Source organism: Embiotoca jacksoni, unplaced genomic scaffold (genome assembly GCF_022577435.1).
Source record: "Embiotoca jacksoni isolate LCO1_2020_lvr unplaced genomic scaffold, fEmbJac1.0.p SCAF_37, whole genome shotgun sequence".
In the NCBI taxonomy this organism is placed as follows: domain Eukaryota; kingdom Metazoa; phylum Chordata; class Actinopteri; family Embiotocidae; genus Embiotoca; species Embiotoca jacksoni.
Window position 1 is genome coordinate 248,229 of NW_027185389.1, and position 23,706 is coordinate 271,934.

A 23,706-nucleotide genomic window follows, 5' to 3' on the forward strand; every position below is an offset into this window, starting at 1 on the left:
TGCAGCTGTTCCTGAACACCACACAAAAGTTGTTTTTGTTCTGGTTAATTTTTTTTATTTTTTTCCCTCACTTCTGCTGCTAGGCAGGGGAATCGGTTTGTTCATTGAGCTCGTTAAACAGAGGAAACGAAAACACGATGATTTCTGGATAAAATAAATAAATAAAGCTGCAGAGATTTCGGAGGGTGATATATTTACACGCTGAGGTTATTTCCGGTCAGAACTGCGACAACGCCCTGCGCCGCATGAGTGAGAGTCCAAACACGGGACAGCACTTTTCGTTGGCGTACTAAGTGGAAGTACGTCATTTGGGAAACGGCATAAGATTCTGTGCTTTTCCACCGATCCACTTTTTGTGAGAATCCAAGACTGCTGAGAGTTTGTTGTGCGTGTGTGTGCGTGCGCGCGCGCGTGCACGCGTGTGCATGTGGACTCCCACTGCGCTCCTGCCGCTGGAGCACCAGCTCCTCGGCCAGCGATCCCCGTTGTGTAATCTGTCCGCCTGGCGCCGCTTCATCTGCTAATCCCTCCGGTAGTGAACCTGTATCTGACCTCACACATCTCTCCCCTCCCCTCCCCTCCCCCGCCCCTCCCCCTTCTTCTTCATCTTCGTTGTCCGCCCCCCCCAACAGAAAGTCGGCGTGACGGGTCCGCCCGACCCTCAGATGCGCTGTCCGTCAGTCATCGAGTTCGGCAAGTTTGAAATCCAGACCTGGTATTCGTCTCCCTACCCACAGGAGTACAGCAGGTGAGGCGACGCACCGTAATGAAGCACATCAGCATAATGCACTTCGCGCCCGGCGCTGCCTGTAGGTGTAGAAATTACCTACCAGCATAATGGAGCTCAATTATAAAGCGGTTCACACCACCACCTACTTTGGCGACTTACCAGACGGAGGCACAGGGCAAAAATGACTTCCATTATTCGTGTTGAATATTATTTATTTATTAATTTATGTATATTTTTTTTTACCAAATCTGCCTCCATAAGATATTTAAAAACAGCAACAAAAAAAAAAAAAAGAAAATGCGCGGATTAAAAGCTTATTAACCCCTTTAGGGCAAAAAATATGATTGTTTCCATTTATAAAGCGGAATTATTTGCTCATGTCAAAACAAGAGCCGTGAAGAGTGTTCCAGTAAATTAATCTGCAAATGATTTTCTCAGTCGTTTAATGTTTTGATCCAAAAAATTGATAAAAACAAAAAAAAGAGCACACTGGCGCTCATATTTCCCTTTGACTGACCGCCTACCAAAACTATTTGATTAACTGTCATAGCGGATTTAGAAAACCATCAGAGAATCCAGATAAATTAGCTGTCGACAATTTGTTTTTCTTTTTTAGCACACAACTTAAAACCATCCCTCACTCCTTTTTTATTTATTTTTTTCCCCCTTCCTTTTCCCTTCCCAGACTACCGAAGCTCTACCTGTGCGAGTTCTGCCTGCGCTACATGAAGAGTCGCAGCATCCTCTATCAGCACATGAAGAAGTGCAACTGGTTCCACCCGCCCGCCAACGAGATCTACAGGAAGGAAGAGGTCTCCGTGTTTGAGGTGAGGAGGAGTTCGGGGACATCGAACCCCCGGGCGAGTCGTGATCGCTTAACGAACTTGAAAGGATCCGATGACGCGAGGGATCGATCGGGAAAATTCCTTATTCGCAATAACGTCTGTGATATCCAAACGCAATCCAAGAAGTTGCGGCGCGCTAATTAACAACAGCACACTAAAGCAAACGCAGACAATAATACATGTGAATTAATTAGGCCGACAGAAGCAGGAGAACATATTCCATAAAGATGATTGATGGGGGGGAGGGGTGAAACGAAACAACCACAGTGCTGCTTCGTCGTCCACTACGGTCACCGTACAGACCAAACAAATCCCTTTTTTTAAAACGTGTTTCCACGCTTTCGTCAGACCTTTACCGAGACGCACCAATATTCCCCCACCAACTTTATGAACATTAATTACTCGTATTCCTAAAGGTAATTAACCGACGTCTCCACCTACCGCAGCGGAGGAGTCTTTTTTTTTTGTTTGTTTGTTTGTATCATTAGAACGAGTCGCTGTTATTATCAGCAGAATTCAATAATGACCAAATTACAGCGGAGCCGTTCTCCCGGGTCTCGCGCCACCGAGGCCGATTAATTCAGCGGCTCGTTGTTGTCCGCGGGCCGCCGCCGCAGCTCCGCGGTCCTTCCGGAGACATCTGGCGCTCCGCCAACTTTCGTTCTCTTCGCCCAGCGCCGTCCGTCAGCGTCCCCCGGGGGACACGGCGGAGATCATAAAAAGCCTTACGCTCACTCCTCACTCGTTCGCCTTCACTTTGCGCCGCCGCTCAGCTGAGCTGTCGTTTTTCAGGGACCATTTCAAAAAAACTTTCTGCCAATGTGTTGACCTGATTTTCTCGCTTAACAGGTCGACGGGAACGTGAGCACAATCTACTGTCAGAACCTGTGTCTGCTGGCCAAGCTGTTCCTGGACCACAAGACCCTCTACTACGACGTGGAGCCCTTCCTCTTCTACGTGCTGACCCAGAACGACAGCAAAGGGTGTCACCTCGTCGGCTACTTCTCCAAGGTAGCGTGACCTTCTGTCCCTCCCTCGGTCTCGGGAGCTTCCCCGTGTTCTGTCTTCACGCCCCCCCCCCCCCCCCCCCCCCCCACACACACACACCCCACACCCCATCCCCACGTCTCGCAGTATTCGCAGAGGAATACGCAGCTCTGTGATCGCGCCGCATTAATTTGTCCAAAACAAACCGGTACGTGCGGTAGAGAAGCGAAATGAAATCTGAAACCGCCGCGTTCCTCCGAACATGCAAACACTGGTGTTTGTGTGCCGGATAAACACTGGGCGCTGTGAGCTCGGCGGAGTTTGCAGTCGCAGGTGCTCCCATTAACATGCCATCGCAGCTGCCAAGACGCGGCAGTTAGTGAGCGGACGCGGCGCCATCAACACCTAGCTGTTACACCCACACAAGGCCCGCTCTCTGTAAAGTGCTTCCATGATTTTATTTTATTTATTTATTTTTTTTTTCTCCCCGCTAATGCTTGAATGTGTCCGTGTCTTTTCTTCGTCTCCAGGAGAAACACTGTCAACAGAAGTACAACGTATCGTGCATCATGATTCTTCCACAGTACCAGCGCAAGGGCTACGGACGCTTTCTCATCGACTTCAGTAAGGACGTCCGCCTGTAAAAACAAAAAAAACAAAACAGCGATGATACCAATAACCGACAGACAAAATGAATAACGTTATAATAAGTGGATATTCTTTGGCTCACGGCGTCTGCGTCGCCCTTGTTATCTCCTCCTCCAGGCTACTTGCTGTCAAAGCGAGAGGGGCAGCCAGGCTCTCCGGAGAAGCCCCTGTCGGACCTGGGCCGGCTGTCGTACATGGCGTACTGGCGCAGCGTGGTGCTGGAGTGTCTCCACGAGGTCCGCGACCAGCAGATCAACATCCGGCAACTCAGCAAACTGACGGGGATCTGCCCGCAGGACATCACCACCACCCTGCACAGCCTCACCATGCTGGAGCAGCGAGGAGACAGGTCGGAGAGAGACGCCTCCTGTTTTTTTGTTTTTTTTTTGTCCCACAAAGATGCACTTGAGATTAGATTAGATTAGATTTATACTTTATTAATTCCACGGTGGGGAAATTTAGTCGTCACAGCAATGTAGAAACACAAAAAAAGGTGCACACCGTGTGAAAAAAATGTACAAATACGTCCGTAAAATATGATGGATAACAATAAGTATATGAGGAAAAAAAAAAAAAGGGCTTCATGTTGTAGTCCTGTGTAGTCGGACATTGTGATCAATGCATCGTTCTTATTGAGTGTTATTGTTTTCCCTGCATTGTCACGCTACGTCGCTTACTACAGTGCAGTGAGAGACGGATTTGTTTTCCAGACAGTTTCCTGCACAAAGTATTAAAAGCGCTCATAAATAGCAATGTTTCAGTTTACGCCGGCGATTAATGGACCGTCGCTGTCTCAGTACTGACCTGCGAAACGGGGTTTTTGGGTCACAATGATGCGAGCAGCTAAGTCAACAGCGGCACCAGAAATAGCTGCCACTACACAGTGACTTTGGAAAACTTTGGTTTAAAACACTCCGTACATGTAGACATGCACAGACGCGTGGACGTACTTTTAAATAGATATCAGAAGACGCTCAAAAAGCATATACGAGGTCCCGCAGGCTCGCATTAACACATCCGTGTGGAGGCGTACTGACATGCACTGACACGTTCGTCTAATTCGTTTACACTTGCACGTTAAAAAGCACAAAAACGGAGTCATAATGCTCTTCTTTCTTGTTGCCGTGGTTACAGCAGACTCGTCCTGGTGCGGCGGGAGAAGCTGGTTTCCAGCCACATGTCTCGTCTCAAGGCCCGGCCGCGGCAGCTGGACGTCGACCCCGAGTGTCTCCGCTGGACTCCCGTCATCGTAACCAACACCGTGGTGTCCGACGCAGAGGGAGACGATGACGAGGAGGAGGATGACGAGCCAGAGGAAGACGCCCGCAAGGAGGTACGCGCGCAGAATTTTGTGTTCGCTCGAAGTGGAGAGCACGGATCGATCTCGAAGTGGCTTATTGATTGATTGTTTATCGCCCACTTATGCAGATCAAGCCAAGTCACAAGGTCCCACCAATATCCTGGCACATGCGCCGGGGGAAGACGAGGGGCGAAGAGGACGACGAGGATGAAGAGGAGGAGGAGCGAAAGAGCTTCCTAGGGTTTCCCATCGGCCAAAGCACTCCAGCTTCCCTTCCCGCCCGCTGTCCGCCTCCTCTCCCAGAACCCACGCGGCCCCCTCCCCCAACAAATGGAGAACGTCGGCCGCGGGGTCGTCCGCCCAAAAACTGGCCGTGGGGCAAGGTGAAGGACAGCGCACGGGTGGGACGGCCGCCGAAGATCCGCCCGGTGGAGGACGACGAGGATGAGGACGAAGAGAGAGCGGAGGGAAGAAAGCCCACCGGCTCCACCACCAGCCCGCCCTCCCTTTTCTCCCTGGACAGACAAGCAGACTCCACAGCCTTTCACTCGCTGGACATGGCCCGGTACCCCTCCATAACCCCCACGCGACGAGGCCGGCCGCCCAGGAAAAAGCGAGGCCCGAAGCCCCGACTGACCGAAGGGCCCGGAGAGGGGCTGACGCAGCTTCCCGTGATGTCCAGGCTGAACGAGTCTCCGGCTGTCAGGAAGAGCTGCTTCAGTGAAAGCAGCGAGGAGGAGGAGGAGGATGACGATGATGAAGATGATGACGAGAGGAGGGCGTGTTCGCCGCCCATCCTCACCAAACCAGCCATGGGGCTCAAATGCAAGGTAGGAAATTCTTATTTGCTGATAGTGTGACGTTCAAATCTCGGAATTGAGACGGTTTCATCATCCTTAAGAAAAAAAAAAAAATAATAATAATACCATAATCTTTCTCAATGAAGTCAGTTTTTAGTCTGCAGTTATCATTTTAGACAACGTTTCAAAGGCACACCTAATCCCCCGGCCTGTTTCTCCCCAGAAGCCTCTGAGGAAGCGTCGTTTTCGCCAGCGTAGCCACCCTCACAGCAGCGTGGTGACGGAGACCATCTCCGAGACCACGGAGGTGTTGGACGAGCCCTTCGTAGACTCCGACTCCGAGAGGCCCATGCCCAGGCTGGAGGAGGAGACGCCCCTGGGCCACCCGCTGCGCCGCTACCCCCCCAGCCCGATCTGCCCTGAGGCTGTCCGACCCAGCACCCAAGAGGGTCCGGCACTCCAACCTCACGGATTCAGAGGAAGACGGTGAGCGGGCAGCGTTTTTTGATGTCGAGCTCGTCAGGGTTTTGGCGGTTTGCGTTTTGCGGCTTTAGCTTAACCCTCGTTTATCTTCCTGCCTTCTCAGAGCTGACGCCTGTGCTGAAACCTGTCGCTGCTCTGCCAGCGACTCCGTCGGAGACTCTAGCGGCCAACCCCGAGGTCCCGGTCAAGAAGAAGAAAGGCTGGCCCAAGGGGAAGAGCCGCAAACCCCTGCACTGGAAGAAACGAGGACCTGGAAAACCACCTGGTGGCGGGCCCAACCAGCGAGCAGCTGCAGACAGTCAGGTCCAAGGCGGGGAGCCTCAGCCCCCCAAGATCAAGATGAAGCCCGGTCGCAAGCCCCGGAGCTGGTACCTGCAGCGGGCCCAGGAGGAGGCGGAGAGGCAGGAGCAGGAGAGACAGAGGCTGTTGCAGCAGCAGCTGGATAAAGATCCTCAGCTGCTGCAGACGGACGACCGGAACAGCAAGCGAGTCTGCAGAACCAACACCGACAGAGACAATAAACAGAAGGACTCGGATGAGGACGACTATCTCCCCAAGCCCGTTGAGCAGAAAGTGCCCAGAAGACGAGGGAGACCGCCCAAGAACCGCACCCTCCTCCAGCCGCCCCAGCCCGCCCCCAAGCCTCCTCCCACCTCCGAGCCAGAGGAAGAAGAGGACGAGGATGAGGAGGAGGAGACGGAACGGGTCTGGGAAGAGGACAAACCCAGCCGCCCGCCGTCCCGTGCCCTGCTGTCCCCTTCTTCCTCCTCTTCCACCTCAGGGCCCCGGGCCCCACAGTCCCGGCCTCAGGACACGGATATGGGTGACAGGGAAGAAGACGATGACGACGAAGAGAGGGAGGAAGAGGAGTGTGGCAGCACGGGCAGCGGCGGTGGTAGTATCAACAGGCGGCCGGCAGTCACGCCAGGTTCAGGGAGCCGGCGCAGCGAAGACCACGACGCGGACGACGAAGGTGACGGACACTTGGAAGACAAGAGCAACAGCAGCAAGAAGAGAAAAAGTCAGGACTCGGAGGACGAAGACGACGACGAAGACGAGGAGGAAGAGCCCGCCTCGCGGTCGAACTCTCCTCCGGTCAAAGAGGAACCCCAAGGCGGAGAGGCTTTTTTAGACATGGAGAACAGCGTGGCTCGGGACTATGTCAGCAAGCAGGAGGAGGAAGAAGAGGAGGAGGAGGAGGCTGAGGAGGAGGCGGTGCAGCAGGAGGCCAAGTTGCGGCCGTCTTCGGCCGACCCGCAGCAGGAGGAGCGGCGGCGCAGGGAGCAGGAGGAGTCCGCTGCGGCGGCCGCGGCGGTGGAGACGGTCACGGCCATGTCCGTCCCCTCCGAGCCGATGGAGCTGCAGCCGCTGCACCCGGACGACAAGGACGTCACGCTGCTGATGGAGCCGCAGCACACGCACACACACTCCCACCCGCACCAGCACTCCGACTTCAAAGAGGAGCTGGGCCACCACCACCCGCACCACCCGCACCACCACTCCAACGAGCTGGACCTGGAGACGATGCAGGCCGTGCAGTCCCTGACGCAGGGCGAAGCCCAGGACGAGGAGGCCGAAGCCCAGCCGCACCACGGGGCCTACCAGGACTGCGAGGAGACCCTGGCTGCCTGTCGGACCCTGCAGAGTTACAGCCACGCTGGGGAGGCCGAGGAGGAGGCGCTGGCTTTAGTGGAGGAGTGTGGGGCCTCCCAACACAGCAGCCCCCTCCCGAACCCTCCGGTGCAGCCTCTGCCCAGCCAGTCGGTGCGCTCGGTGAACAGTCCCGGGCTGCCGTCGGGCATCGTGGACACGACACCAGCGGGTCAGAGGGGGGGAACTCCCGGCCCCACCGGAGCCGCGGGCGGAGGTGCCGGCGGCGGCTACACCCAGATCACTCCAGAGCATCCCAGCTCCCTGTCTGCCCCCTCCCAGCAGAACATGGAGACGTCGCCGATGATGGACGTGCCGTCCGTGTCGGACCACTCGCAGCAGGTGGTGGACAGCGGCTTCAGCGACCTGGGCAGCATAGAGAGCACCACGGAGAACTACGACAACCCCAGCAGCTACGACTCCTCCATGGGCGGAGGGGGCAACGGGACGGGGAACGGGGGCAACGGAGGGGGAATGTCAGCCGCCGTGGTCGCGGGAGCTTCCACGGGTTCGTCGTCATCAGCGTCGTCTTCTTCCAGCTCGGCCACCCCGTCGTCCTCCTCGCAGTCCAACAGCTGCTCCTTCGTGCCCGCCCCCAACCTCACGTCCTCCACAGGAAACGGAGGCTCGCAGTTAGCGATGGGCAGCTGCAGCCTCATCCAGCAAACGGGCCCGGGGCCCAACAGCGGCCCGGGTGCCAGTAACGTAGGCAGCTCCGTGCCCCAGCCCCCACCTCCCCCGCCGCCGTCCAACACCCCCAACTGTGGCATCAAGTCTCCTCAGAGCTGCGGTGTGATCGAGAGGCCTCCCAGCACCAACCAGCAGCAGCAGCAGCAGCAGCAGCAGTCCCAGAAAAAGGTTCCTCAGCAGCAGCAACAACAAGCCCCCAACCCTCAGCCTCCACCCTCGGCCCCGCCCCTGCCGCCGCAGCAGCAGGCCCTGTCCCAGTGCAGCATGGGAAATGGCTTTGCCTCCACACCCATGATCATGGAGATCCCAGAGAGCGGAGGCGGAGGAGGGGGCCGCACCCTCTATGAGCGCATGGGTCAGGACTTTGGCACGGGGGGTTACCCCCAGCCCTCGGCAACGTTCAGCCTGGCCAAACTCCAGCAGCTCACCAACACCATCATGGACCCCCACGCCATGCCCTACTCCCACTCGGCCTCCGTCACCTCCTACGCCACCAGCGTGTCCCTGTCCAACCCCGGGCTGGCCCCGTCACCCCACACTCCTCTCCCCCAGGGCCAGCCCACCATGACCCCGCCTCCTAACCTCAGCTCCGGCTCCATGAACCTGGGCTCCCTGCAGCTGCAGTGCAACATGCCCACGACCAACATCGGCCTGGGACCCCCGCCGCACACGCAGCGGCTACAGGGTCAGATGGCGACCGTCAAAGGCCACATTTCCATCCGGTCCAAAGCCACGCAGCAGCTGGCGCCGGCCCCGCACCAGCAGCAGCTCTACAGCCGCAGCTCGGGGGCCGTGGCCATGCAGGGCACGCCGCGCACGTTGGCCGTACAGCGGGGCATGATGCCCAACCTCATGCCCACGCCGGCGCCGTACAATTCCATGAACATGACGCCGCTGAACGCCATGTCGGCGGGCTACCGAATGCCCCAGCCCATGATGAACAGTGGTTACCACAGCAACCCCGCTTACATGAATCAGCCAGCTCAGTACCCCATGCAGATGCAGATGGGCATGATGGGAGGGCAGGGTTACCCTCAGCAGCCTATGCAGCCTAATCACCACGGTAACATGATGTACACTGGCCCCTCCCACCACAGCTACGCCGGTGTCCCCAAACAGTCACCGTACATGAGCAGATGAGCAGCCAAGGACTGTAAGAGGAGACACGGGGCAGAGCTGATGCTCGCCGTACTTTAAATGTCCGTTACCCTCTGTTCACCCTCTCCGGTGCCCCGACGGGCACCGACGAGTGTCGGTGATCGGAGACGCGGAGGGTCTCTGGGTTTCCTGTTTTTCTATGTTGTCATTTCGTCCCTTTTTATTTGGGCTTCTTTCCCCCCTCCCCTCCCAGCCGGCTGCGTATGGGAGCGATCGGGTAGGATTCGGGGTCGGTGGCGCGCGCGCGGACCTCGGCCGCGCCGCGCCGCCTCAGGCCAGGCCTGCACAGTCCTCCGGTGTGGTTTCCACACGGGCCCGGGAGCCGCCGCCGCCTCCTCCTCCTCCTCCTCATCGTCACGATGCACAGGAGGAGAACAAGGGGGGGGGGGGAGCACGAGAATGACGAGGAAAAATAACACACGGAAAAGACGATACAGGAGTTACCCTGCTTTGTCAGACTGCGAAAGAAAAAAAACAAAACAGTGATTAACTGAATATATTCAACCATGCACACAATCTTTTAATTGATATAGGAAGCCTTACCTTGAAAAAAAGAGACAATGAAACGACGTGAGGCGGACTGTTGTTTTGTTTTGTTTCGTTAAACATAATGTTGAATCTTATTTTTGTTGTCGTCGGTTTTCGTTGATCGTTTTTTGAAATACTCGTGTGCAGTCCGACCTCTTATATGCTTTGGTCTTTATACGTGTGGCATTCTGAAACGGCGATCCGCCCTCCCGCTCGGCTCAGAAAACACCCGAAACGTCTCGGCTTTTCACCCAGTTCCAGAAAAGCAAGAGGAGAGCAGCGGCGCCTCGGGCCAACCGAGGCGTCGAGCCGTTTCCAGAGTCTCCGTCTTCCCCGGATGGACAGTGTTGTACCAAAAAACACAGCAAAAGACTCACAAGAGACTAGCGTTGTTACTGTCTATGATATATCCATGAATTCAAAAACAAGTAGCATTATTTTCCAGTTTTCCGCCACTCTCAAACGTTTCGATGTAAATATTCTGGTACTTCCCAATATTCAGCGCGCACACACACACGCACACACACACACACACACACACACACACACACTGAGGAGCTGTCGCCCCAAACGGCGACTAGCTCAGGAAACATTCAGCTGTTTTTTGTCCACACTCCACTGACAGACGGTGTACAATGTCAGCCTTTGTTTTTTTTTGTTTTTTTTTAGCAGTTTAGGGAATGCAGAACAAACAGTGGAAATTTCCATTTTACTGCTTTAAAGGAAAGTCGGTTAACTATAGCCGACGTCGCCTCCTCACGCGTTAGTGGCCCAAAGAGGTCGAGGAGTCCGCTTTTTGAATGGTGTATTTTGTTAAAACTGTAATTTTTTTTTTTTTTTTTTTTTTTTTCTTTTCTGCAAAATTCTGCACTCCCATTGGCTAGAAACACGGCAGCAGACAGTTTAGCCTTTGTAAAAGGTGTGCCTAAATGCCCGATCTAGTGCATGGTTTGGCCTTCGCGTAGAGGCTCACCTTGTTAAAAAAAAAAGAAAAAGAAAAAAAAAAAAAAAAGCAGGGTCGGAGGCGAGGAAGTGTTTTCGAGGTCCTGTCGGTTGTGGCGTCGGGACCGGCCCGGGTGGAAACGGTCGACCTTGTTGCTCCATGTTCCAGTATTCAAAGTCAAAAGAGGAGTTTTCATTTTTCCTACAGACCCGACATGCATACTTTATTTGTGTGTATTGTTCCGTTCTGTACTTCTTATTTTTATTTTATTTTTTATTTTTGTTCTGTTTCTTTTCTGAATTTTATCAGACTGGGCAGCTTTCTTTTATGACACAAGCTGACTCTTTTTGACTTTAGAAACCTATTGTAGAGAAAATGTTTTTTCTATAATATAAAAGGAAACTCTGACATTGATATTGGTACTGTCATTTTTTTCACTTCTGTTTCAGGAAACAAAAAAAACAAAAAAACTACATATTTTTTAGCTCGCCTCTTGGGTAATAATTACTATGAAATTCAAAATTTAAAAAAATTACCACTCACTTTTAGTGACTTTAAGATGCCTTTAACCTCTCCATTCCATCTCATCTCTAGAGTTTTTCTATCTTTGTGTAGTATATTAATGCTATTTTAAACAAAAGGACTACAAATATCTAAAGGTCACTCGGCATTCTTTTTTTTTGTTTTTGTTTTTTTTTGTTTTTTTTTTTACTTGTGTGTGTGTATAGGATGACTTCCTTACATTTAAGAGGCATGTAAAAATGAGCTCAGTATATTTCTGTCTGTTTATATTGCTTCCCTTTTTGTATCCTTTGTAATTGTACATGTTGCGTTGTGTGCTAAGAGAGAGCGCAAAATAAAGAGAGGGGGTGACAGCTGGGCACACAGTGAAGGTTGATTTGCGCTCAGCCGCCTCAACTCTCGACTCTGTCCCTGTATGTATTTCCATTTATTCGTTTTTTTTTTTTTTTTTTTTTTTTTTTTTCTTCTTTCTTAGCAAGTACTTTCAAAGAACTCTGTACATTTTAACATAAAATGAAAATAAATTATGTTGAGCCATTCACGTTTCCTTTGAGTTGTAACCTGATTCAGTTCTAAATTTAAGACACTCCTTTCAGATTTTTGTGCCCAATTCCCAAATTAATTTCAACACTTTCCCAAGCGGTGACTAAAAAAAAAAACATACTTTTATTTGGAATCTCTTTACCTTATTTAAGCACCATTTTTTATTTTTTTTTTTTCAGATATGTGGCTCCGGAGCTTTATGGTTCTGATCTGCAGTTTGTGGCCCCGCCAACCTTCCGGTTGTTAGCTCTCCATGCTGTTCTTTTCACTCTCTGCTCTCCGCTCACTCCAACCTGTCGAGGCAGATGGCTGCTTCTCTCTGATTCTGGTTCTGTTGGAGTTTTCTACCTGTTAAATTGGAGTTTTTCCTTCCAGCTGTCGCTCAAGTGTTTTCTCTGTAATATTGCAAGGCCTAAACCTGACTATGTTAAGTGCCATTAAATGACTTATGTTGTTATTTGGTACTATATAAATGATTTAAATTGAAAACCGCTTTCTACAAACCTTAAACAGAGTAGACACGATCGTGGTGTCGGGCTTGTACTGCAAAACAAAAACCGCAACAACCTTTTACTAAATGTTGTACATTTATTTAAACATCCTTCAAAACTACACGACCACGACTGAACAAGTAAGTAACTAAACTTTACACGTCATTTGGATCTAAACAATGTGCACCACTGAAGTACAATTTAAGCTCCGTCAAGTCCTCTGTCCAGTAAACTTGTCTTGTTGAGGGGCCGCGAGTCCAAATCTTCTTTCTAAGAACTGTTTATATTTTGATTGCTTGTGAAGCGTTTTACCAAATCACTTTCATTTTCTGTGCATCGTATATCTACCACACAAAAAAAAGACTCGGGCAAGGTTGTATTATGTGATAGAAGTACAATAATTTCAATTAGTCTTTAACACCAGAAAATAGTCAAACAAAAAAGGCCCATCATTACTCCCAAAAGTGTTGAGTCTATTATTAACAAGTGAAACCGGCACAAATCAGAGAAGCTGGCGTTTATGGCATTTCTGCTGAAAATAAAATCCCCGATATGGTTTTATTTTCTAAATGGTTGCTCATTACTTTTTCTATTAGTCGACTAACTTCATTTTTTCCACAGGTTTAGGTGGTTTCTGGGTACCTGGAGAACAATTAAGTCAACAGGGCCCCCTTCTGGAGGCTAATGCAACCCGGTTTTGCTATATGGTGGACGGACAGTGATCTTTGGTGTGTTATCAGTCACTTGTACGGAGCTGCTTTGACCACTTGTGGCCACTAGATGTCCCTGTTGTATCTTCAGTACAAACTGCTGCTGCTTAAACATTAATGCAGTAATTTAAAAAAAAAAAAAATTCCATAAATATGAGAAAATCTTCTTGGTGTTTTTTATGTTGCCTACTTTTTTTTTACTCCGGTAAAATTTTGAATAGAAGACATTAACGTGAAACTTTAATTGGAGCTTTTTTTTTTTTGTTTTCACGTGATATCGATAACTTTATTTATTCTATTTTAACATGAGTTTGTTTTAAATTTGTTTTGAATTCGAGTTCATCTTCCTGCAGAATAACAGAGATCCCCAAACTGTCCTCCGCTGGTGTCCGCCCTCAAGATTTGATCAAGGTATGCACTCGCAATTTCACTACATAACATGCGTAGCAGTGTGAGCACTTGTTTGCTTGTCCCTGGTTAAGAGCACCGACCTGAAGATGAAGAGTAGAAGAAGATGAAGAGATACCTGGCTTTGCATTACTGCTTTGATCTTTTCTTACACCACAGAAATGATGGAGAATGAATATGCTGATTGGTCAAGTGCATTTAATAACATGTTTGTTTGTTGAGAAAACTCTAAATTTAATTCAAGGCAACACATTTCAGGAATGTTTGTACAGTTTAACATAATTTCTCAGGTTTTAGACTTTGAGTTTATTTGTTGTACAGTTAGCAGTCACAATAAACCCATGACAGAGCGATCTCCATCAAGCGTCTTTCTTCAAAGTGGAAAAATAAAAAGGATTTCTGATGAATAATGCAATGCATGCTGGAAAATATATGCAATTTTCATCCTCACCTTTACTTTTTTTTTTTTTTACCTTGTTTTGTGGTCAAATACACGTGTTTTTCCTATTTGCATTACAAAAATAAGTAGTGTAGTGAATTGTATGCAGCAGAATGACTGAAAACGCATTTTAAACCCTGCTGCGTTGCCTCATTATGAATACGTGTCGCTTCATCTGTTTGTTTGAATGGAGAAGAAATCCACAAGATGAAATCTGATACTGGAAACAAAATGTCAGACCAGGTACACTTCAAAGCCAATCAGCGACCCGGTTTTTACTGATGTTTACCGTTGCTCTCCCGACACGGACCAATCACAGCCGCGTATTCGGGCACCGAGCTTCCGTATTATCGACCTATGACTCCGCTGAGGAGGCGGGACTTCGCCGTCTGCGCGGCGTCCTGATTGGTTCGCTCCGATCCGACGTCCTTTTTCTCGCGTCGGGATCTCGCTGCTCCACCTAACGGGAGGCGACGACGGGCGGTTGAATCTTTCACGGGGAGAAAAGGGGGAAAAAGGCGAGACGAAAACGTCCAACAAATTGTCTTCGGTAAGTCAGTAACGGGTCGGGAATGCTCGGAGGGGAAAAATAATATGTTTTCAATGCGAACACCATCGTTATTTCAACGGTCCCCCCCCCCCCATCCCCCTCCATCCCCTGTACCGGGTGACAGGGCTGTTCGTCTGTCATGAGACCGGGAGGCAGGAGGCGGGAGGCGGGACTGATGTAGCATCCTGCGGGGACACGGAGGCCTTCAACTGCTCCGCGAAAATAGCGAGCTCGCTTATTAATCACTAAAATGTTTTTTTATTTATTATTATTATTTTTTTTTTGTCGTAGTAATTAAGCGTCCAGGTCCTTATCGGTGGGAGTTATTTCCGGTCTGAACTCGATAGCTCCGCCGCATGTTTAATAAATATTCCGGTGTCATATTTCCCCCCAGATACCAGAAGTTTAAAGTAAACAAGACTTTAATATTTAACTCACTGCAACCGAGGAACCTGAAATCCAAGAGACGTAAAGTCTCTTGTCGGTGTGGAAAAGATCGGACACCAAACTCCATTTAAAAAAAATAAAATAAATAAATTTAAAAAAAAAAAAATAGAAATTTAATGCCACTTTTAATAATTGACCAAATCGCAGTTCACGTGAGTCATTCAATGTGGGAACCTCGTGAGTTTTACTGGATAATAAAAGTTAACACATGAACAGATAGTGAGCAGCAGTGATAGATGTATAATCCTGAGTAAAAAAAATAAAAAATACTAATACAGAAATGTAGAAATAGTCAATTACAAGTAAAAGTCTTGCATGCGAAGCTAAAATTACAGAGGTTTTTAGCTGCAGACTATAGTTGAGGTATTAAAGTACTGGTTTGGTCCCCCTAACTGATGTGTTATTATATATGACGTCATTATATTATTAATATAAGGAGAGGAAATAAGAAAAGAAAAAAAGATTCCTGACCACAAACATGTTTTCAGTTTTTAGGTTTCTTCTCTAATTTATTTTTGCAGAGATAATAGATCAATCGAACATTTATTGAAATGACAAAAATCACAATTTGGTGAAGCTGTTAACAAATTATAGACATCTGAAATGTGACCCTGACCACACACTGATTTTTAGTAAGACCACTGGTTTCATCTTTGACAACGTGTTGTATTTAAAAAGCTAGTTATCGTCCGTAGTGTCAAATCTGCTTTGTAGAAGTGAACAAAGAAATGGAGCGACGTCATTCTCGATTGATCCGTCGATAATATTCAATCAGCTGATCATCTTTTGGTCTTTAAAATGTCAGCGAGAGGTGAAAAATAGCGACTAATGTTTCCCAAACTTCAAGATGCAGTCTAAAATGTGTTGTTTTTTAACCCCGACCAACAGTCCACAAAGAAAAGACATTCGGTTTATTATCATGGAACAATAAAGGAACCAGGAAATATTCCCATCTAAGAATTTGCCATTTTTATATTTTAAAAAAACAAAAAACTATTCAAAATGCCAGAGCAAAATAGTTGGCAATTCATTTTCTGTTGATCAAATATTGAAATCATTGCAGCTCTACAACATTTCCTTCTCAAATGTGGTCAAAGTGGAAGTATAAATTCACATGACAAGGAAATACACAACTTAACTGCTAAATTTAATATAATAATATAATTGAATTACTAAATTTCCCTACTGTGGGATTAATAAAGTCTAAGTCTTAACACAAGTTTCTCTAAATTCTACTTAAGTTCCTTACATGAGTGAATGGACTTGGTTACTTCCATTTGATAGCAGACCAACTGATCTGAGTTGGTCTGCTATCAGTTATTGTGCATCTTCGGTTTCACGGGGACACTTGAACCTAACCTAATTAGTTGTGCTGCAGTGATCATATCCTTCAAATCGGATGTACATTACGTCCATCTCATGTAAAATGCTTTGGTTTTCTCTCTCGTGTCGTTTTTTTTGTTTTTATCTTTATTTTTATTTCTTCCCTCTCAGCCTGCAGCCAAAATGATCCACAGCTTGTTCCTCGTCAACGCCTCAGGGGACATTTTCCTGGAGAAGCACTGGAAGAGCGTGGTGAGCCGCTCCGTGTGCGACTACTTCTTCGAGGCGCAGGAGCGCGCCACCGAGCCGGAGAACGTCCCGCCGGTGATCCCCACGCCGCACCACTACCTTATCAGCGTGCTCAGGCATCGCATCTACTTCGTGGCGGTCATCCAGAGCGAGGTGCCGCCGCTGTTCGTCATCGAGTTTCTGCACAGAGTCGTCGACACGTTCCAGGTTTTTTTTTTCTCTCCCCTTTTAGTTCACTTCAAAGGGCTTTTTTTTTTTTTTCTATCTTGAGTTTAATCACTCACGTCCTGCCTTTGTTCTTTGTTCCCAGGACTATTTTGGAGTGTGTACAGAAGCGGCCATCAAAGACAATGTGGTGGTGGTCTATGAGCTACTGGAGGAGATGCTGGACAACGGGTTCCCCCTGGCCACGGAGTCCAACATCCTCAAAGAGCTTATTAAGCCTCCCACCATCCTCCGCACGATGGTCAACACCATTACAGGTCATCTGGTCACATTTTAACCACAAACTGACTACGTAGAGGACGACTGAATGTTTCAAATATGAAATAATAATAGTGGGGTCAGACGTACTGCATGTGAGGTACTGAGCAAATTAGTCCTGGTGGAGGATTATTTAAAGGGATGGTACAGTTTATTTAAAGTCTGGGTCTTTCAGGTATCTTTCAGCGTTTTACCTGCAGTAGATGGAAGTCTTGACAGTTTGGAGAAGCAGGCAGCTGTGCCGACAAATTAGATAACAGATAACAAAAAGGCCCTCTGAAAATAATCAATATCAGTTTAGTTGTTCGCTACATTTGGAATATTTTCACCACTTTTACATTTGGTGTAAGTTTGGATCCAAACTAACATGTTACACAATAACTTGAACAAACTTAACGGACCAAGGCAGCGGTAGAGTCGACCAGCAACCGCCGTCTCCTGCCAGGTAAAATTAAACTTTTACTAGAGCTAGTTTAATATAAATATGTTCTAAATAGATAACTTATACTGATAATGATTTTCTCGGGAGGGCCTTTTTTTTAAAAATGCATTTGGTTGCGGCAGCACATCGCTGAGCTTGTGTCAGTACAGCTGGTTGCTTGTGTAAACTGGGAACGTAAAACTCTGAATAGGCGGATCCCGAAATGTAAATATACGTATGTTAATAGAAAGAAAGCTCAGATCCTGCTCAGATAAAGTAAAAGCACGAGCGCTGAGCTACAAATGCAGCAAAAATGACCCAGTGGTGTTTGTGTTGTGTAAATGAGCTCTGTGTACATAATGTCTCTTCCAGGCAGCACCAATGTGGGTGAACAGCTCCCTACGGGCCAGCTGTCGGTGGTGCCGTGGCGACGCACCGGCGTCAAATACACCAACAACGAGGCCTACTTTGACGTGGTGGAGGAGATCGACGCCATCATTGATAAATCAGGTATCGATCTGGTTTGACTTAAGAGGTTCTACATGGGAGAAGAACTAAGTTCTAATCATCTTTGTCAAGATTTCAGGAAATTAGACGGATAAAATCAGTATTGTTATCAGCGTCTGCCTTTGAAATCAGTTGTATCGTTAATGTAAATGACCTCCTCCCTCAGGCTCCACCATCACAGCAGAAATTCAGGGAGTCATCGACGCCTGTGTGAAGCTGACAGGCATGCCCGACCTCACGCTCTCATTTATGGTGAGTTTACTCTTTTGTTGTTGTTGTTGTTGTTGCCATTTTTAATTTCATTTAATGCATCAGCTCTCTTGTTTATGAACTGGGCAGAGCTGCACTCATCAGCCTCGCAAAAAACAGCAGCGAATCAATGAATACTTTTAAAGTCAAATCTAAAAAGAAACGAGCATCGAATGTCCCGAAACAGACCTTCTGCCTCGTTCTCCCAGAATCCTCGGCTGCTGGATGACGTCAGTTTCCACCCGTGCGTTCGGTTCAAGCGCTGGGAAGCCGAGCGGATCCTCTCCTTCATCCCGCCCGACGGAAACTTCCGGTTGCTCTCCTACCACGTCAGCTCTCAGAAGTTAGTCGATTCTTTTTTCTTTTTTTCCCCCATTTAGGATCTTTTCAGCGCTCCTCAGCGTCTGGCGTGTTTTCTATCCAGTAGTTGCCAGCTGTATGTGCTCTTTCTGAAGGATTTAAAAGTATGTTTCCAAAACGTGCATCGGCCTGTTCGTCCTCCTCAGCCTGGTGGCCATCCCGGTGTACGTCAAGCACAACATCACCTTCCGGGAGGGAAGCTCTCAGGGACGTTTTGACTTGACGCTGGGCCCCAAACAGACCATGGGGAAGTCCGTGGAGTCGGTACTAGTCAGCAGCCAGCTGCCGCGGGGCGTCCTCAACGCCAACCTCAACGCCTCCCAGGGAACATACACCTTCGACCCGGTCACAAAGGTACTTGGAGGCTGTGTTTGTGTGTCTGACAGGAGGAAGAAAGGAAGTAGGCACGACCATAGGGATGAAAAATGATAGCTAAAGGTTAACTAGCTTCGGTTTGACCTTCTTTTTTTTTTTTTTTTTTGTTCACACATGACTTCATGTTGCTAACGTGATGTTTTTTGTTTTTTTGTTTTTTTTTCCCCCCGCAAGTTGTTGTCATGGGATGTCGGCAAGATCAACCCGCAGAAGCTTCCCAGTCTGAAAGGCACCATGAGCCTGCAGGCCGGAGCCTCCAAACCCGACGAGAACCCCACCATCAACATTCAGCTCAAGATCCAACAGATGGCCATCTCCGGTACACACACACACACACACACACACACACACACACACACACACACACACACACACACACACACACACCATCTGAACCACTTATCCTCACACACCGATAACTTCGTCCTTCCAGAAATTCCTTCATTTCTTCTAAGAGTTTTTTTGTTTTGTTTTGTTGAAATTCCTCTCACACATGACGACCAGCCTGTTTCAGCCAGTTACATTCACAGTTTATTTTTAATGAATGAAATTCTTCTACTCTTTCCGTTATGAACAGCAGACGCATGACCTCAGCCCCCGCACATGGCTTTTTTTTTTTCCCAGCAGCTTTTTTATCTCTGGGCCTGCTCAGCTGACAAACCACCTGACAGTCCCGTTGCCAGAGAACAGTCATAAATACAGAACGGCCACTAGGTGGCGTCAAATGCAGTAAATGAATGTCCTCGGGTGACATCAGGAAACGGATGTCATCCAGTGCGGACAGCAGTGTTGAATTTTACTCGTCGTGATTACTACTTTCAGATTGTTAACTTAATGCATGTAAATATATATATATAAGATTTTATGTAAAATGCAATGCAAGTCTTTCTCCAAAATCCTAATTTCACAACATGGAAGCAGTAAATCAATGATTCGAACGAACCCTGAAGTATATTTAACAACACTTTGTGCTGTTTTAAAAGTAAAGACGAACGTATTCGCTCTTCATTTCGATGGTAAATTCTTCCAAAGCAGGTTTTTAACATTTGTTCCAAGTTCCAAATGTGTAAAGTTCGATTCGAGCGTAAGTGAAGCAGCTGCTGATATTTATGCGTGTGTAAGAACATAGAAGTAAGCATGTCCTTGCACCTGCAAAATGTTAACGGTCGCTACGTAGAAATTAATTAAGTACCGACAAAAATGACATCTCTGGCTGCCATCTTTTTGTTTGGACTCCCAAAAAAAAAAAAAAAAGAGGTGAAACTTGGGGACACAAAAGTAAAATGAACGTCTTTTTTACGATGCAATGGGTGCAGCTTTATTTCATCCAGAACTTTAAACGAAACAGAGACCAGTATTAAACAACCACCATCAAACAATATCTTTTTTTTCAGTCACACAGAAGTTGACGTATTGATAAATTATTTGTATTTTTTTATTTTTTTTCCCCCTCCCTCCAACAGGGCTGAAGGTGAACCGGCTGGACATGTACGGGGAGAAGTACAAACCTTTCAAAGGCATCAAGTACATGACCAAGGCCGGCAAGTTCCAGGTCCGGACATAGAGACTGCTGCTCTGGGACCCACCGGACCAAACCACCACGAGACTGAGGGAGGGGGGGTGGGGGGTTAGGGGAGTTGGTACAATCCCTCGTGTATACGCATCTACCTACGAAAGGTTTACCGACACAAATTGGAGGCTCCTTTTGTAGCAGTTAAGAGATGAAACCCGAAGTGTGGAGAGTTTGAACCGGGTGTCCTAAAAAGTTTCCGTAAAATATCCTCCTCGTTTACTCTGCTGACGGCTTCACGTCCAGACGCAGATTTCAAACCTCTGACGAACAACTCCAATCTCGATTCCAATTGATCCGTCCTCCCACCTTCTCACACGGCGTTTCAGTTTGTGTGTGTGTGCGCGCGTGTGTGTGTGTGTGTGTGTGTGTGTGTGTGTGTGTGTCCGGATAGACGCGGGCAGGCGTCCGACCAACTGCATCAACAGCAGTGACAGCGCGAACAGAAATTCAGTGTTTCGCCACGTCGAAGGACGTCTGCGAGGGAAAACATCGTCCGACAGCATGGCAGCACATCTCCGCAAGGTCAAATCGCTTTTTCATTTACAACTAAATATGTTCCCAGATGTTACAGGATATAGAAGAAGCTCCAAAAAAGCCCCCCCGCCCCCCTCCCTGTTGTTCACTTGCGTTGTAAACCACCTTTTTTTTTTGGTGTATTTTTCTGCTCCTCCTTTTGATTCTGTTTCCAGCAAAGCTGCTTCATCTGTTTTCTGCTCGTTCCGATCTTGCGCTTCCTTTTTTTTTTTTTTTACACGTCGTAATAATTTGCTGATTTTCCTGTTTTCTTTGGTCCGCGTCACTGGAGTCGGCGGCACACCGGAACCGTCCCTCGGTCCCGCTCTCTTTAACACCTCGCCGGTACCAGCGGTTCCCTTCGGCACCGTGAGGTGGATGCTGAGTGACTGTTTGAGCTGTTTATTAAGGTTTCTGTAAGAAGTCCCGCTACATGTTCACCTGTTGTTGTTGTTATTGTTTTTTTTTTTATATTCAGCTTTAATTATTATTTATTAAAGAAAAAACATCCCTTTGCTGAAGTGACATCGTGTCTCAATACTGTCATAAGATTCCTAAAAGCTTAAACTCTGCAGAAGCTTGATGATTAATATATATATATTTTTTGTATTACCAAACATTATAGCTGTTTCCTCAGCAGCTTTTTTTTTTTTTTTTTTTTTTTTCTTTCTTTCCAACATCGTTGATTTGGTGCTCAAGGGGGATAGTTTATTTTTTGTTTTTTAAATGGGTTGTTTAAGGTTAACGGTCAGTAACCAAAGGAGGCGGCGTCAGACCAGCAACTCCCGTCTTCTGTGAGGTTAAATTACCGGTTTCGTCAAAGGAGTCCGGTGGCTGCGAAGAGAGCGATACGACGACGCCTTCAGAAAGGGCTGTTTGACGGGAAGGCAAGAGCGGCAGAAATACCCGCGCTGACCCGCCTCCGCTGCAGGTATATACGCCGACTCGTGTAAAAGTACCTCATAACAACCCCCGAAACAAGCCGAGCCATCCCATCCAAACCCTGTGAATCCAGAAAGGTTTGCTCGGCGCGTCGCAGCCGGTTACAGTCGGGAGAAACGGTATTATGTGCATTTCTAACATCAATTTTTTTTTTTTTTTTTTTTTTTTTTTTTTAGCATACATTGTGTAAACATAGCATTATGAATGTCTCCATGGCAACCGAGCTGACGTGGATATAAATCGGTCGGGAGAGTGGTGGAGTTGATGCGCTCATGCCTCCGGGTCTCCGCTGCAGTCGCACTCTGGTGTCTCCTCCAGCACGGAGGTTCACAGATCAATTTAATGTGTTTTTGTTGTTGTTGTTGTTGTTGTTGTTTTTTTACAGCTCCAAACAAACAGAAATATATGAAACTACGTATTAAAGTGAGACAGCGAGGTGCCTCAGAAGAAATGTTCACGGTTTGCATTTTGTGTTTACAGTGTTTTGTTTGTTTGTTAAACGGCCTCCAATGGAGTGTTAAAATGGTGAAAACAAATAAAGATTCAATGTGTTATAACTGAGTGACAACACTGATTATTAAAGGAGTATAACATGGCGTAAGGAATCGGGAGGTTCTGTCGATTCTCGATGTTTGAGTAGATTTGGATGCTGCTATTTAGATTAATCTCAACGGTGGTTTTAATGTGCATTTTGCACCGTTTGAATCTTTTATCTATTTTATTTTTTTTTACTTCCTTTGTAACGTGAAAGTACGTCGAGTCATGTTAAGACACGCTACAGATGGAACATACAAATTTTAGAGGTAGATTCACCGTGAGCTGCAAACCCGCTATTAATAATTGTGGTCAACAATCCCCCCCGCCCCCCAGCCCATCTAATATTTTAGATTTTACACCCCATAAAACAAACAAAAACTTCACCGTGACGTCATAGTTATGAGGAGAGTGAAACTCTTCATGTAATTTCCAGTTGCTCGGTGCAGCTCTGAGCGAATCCATTTTTTAAGCCCGGTTTAGTCAGAAATTACTAACATTTCCCTTGTTTTGCTGTCAGGTTTGCTTCTTCTTCACCGTGTACTGTACACAGACACTGGTTTTTTTTTTATTAATTAATTATTTTTTTAAGAGCTGCAGTTATTCAATTAATCAAAAGAAAGTTAATCGCCAACTATTTTGACAAATTAACTGTTTTGAGTCATTTCTAAATGGGGAAAAAAAAAAAAATAAAGCTAAAATTCCTGATTCCAGTTTCTTAAATGTGAATATTTCCTGGTTCTTTCAGTCCTTTATGATAAAGAATTCATATTATTTAGTTGTTGAACTATCGGTGGGGATGAACTTGAGGCTCCTCATCCTCAGTCCCTTCATGACGTCACAACATCTGATTTAAAATAAATAAATAAATAAAATAAAATAAAACCCAGTCCCTATGACGCCTCAGCAGCAGGCCTGTTTTACAACAAGTTTTCTTTTCCCATTTCTCAAAAGTGTAATTTCAGATCGTCCACATGACGATGACCCCCACCCCCACCCCCACCCACACCCACACACACACCCCCTTCCCAACCGCTCCACATATCACATGGGCCCCCCCCCCCCCCTCCACTCCCCTTCACGCCCCAGTCGTGTGACGTCCCCCTTTGGCTCCAGCTGTCCGGACTCCACTCCATAATTTACTGATGACTTTAACCCCTTCGATAGGTTTTGCTCCTCGCGCTGTCCCACTCCGTCCACCGACCAGACACCGCAGCTTTTTTTTAAGTCCAGAGTTATGTCATTGGGCTCTAACTTCATCCTCCGTCTCCTCTTCTTCGTCTCGGTTTGTTTTTTTTAAGTGGT

The 23,706-nt window shown here is 47.5% G+C and overlaps 2 protein-coding genes across 2 annotated transcripts in view; both read left to right on the forward strand.

The window, feature by feature from the left end:
- Positions 1-11,822, forward strand: part of kat6a (K(lysine) acetyltransferase 6A) — a 31,732-nt gene extending 19,910 nt beyond the window's left edge. Inside the window, 10 exon segments of the mRNA XM_069166260.1 lie at positions 633-748; positions 1,416-1,557; positions 2,425-2,586; positions 3,093-3,186; positions 3,328-3,559; positions 4,348-4,543; positions 4,639-5,340; positions 5,534-5,710; positions 5,712-5,796; positions 5,897-11,822. Of these exon segments, the coding sequence (XP_069022361.1) occupies positions 633-748; positions 1,416-1,557; positions 2,425-2,586; positions 3,093-3,186; positions 3,328-3,559; positions 4,348-4,543; positions 4,639-5,340; positions 5,534-5,710; positions 5,712-5,796; positions 5,897-9,273 (5,283 nt within the window). The 3' untranslated portion in view covers positions 9,274-11,822.
- Positions 11,823-14,323: 2,501 nt separating this feature from the next.
- ap3m2 (adaptor related protein complex 3 subunit mu 2) lies at positions 14,324-21,446 on the forward strand. The gene is made up of 9 exons (XM_069166174.1): positions 14,324-14,425; positions 16,367-16,651; positions 16,755-16,926; positions 17,721-17,858; positions 18,022-18,107; positions 18,314-18,447; positions 18,611-18,818; positions 19,014-19,158; positions 20,303-21,446. Exons 2-9 carry the CDS (start codon positions 16,379-16,381, stop codon positions 20,401-20,403), a joined length of 1,257 nt encoding a protein of 418 aa, XP_069022275.1. The 5' UTR covers positions 14,324-14,425; positions 16,367-16,378; the 3' UTR covers positions 20,404-21,446.
- The last annotated feature ends 2,260 nt before the right edge of the window (positions 21,447-23,706 follow it).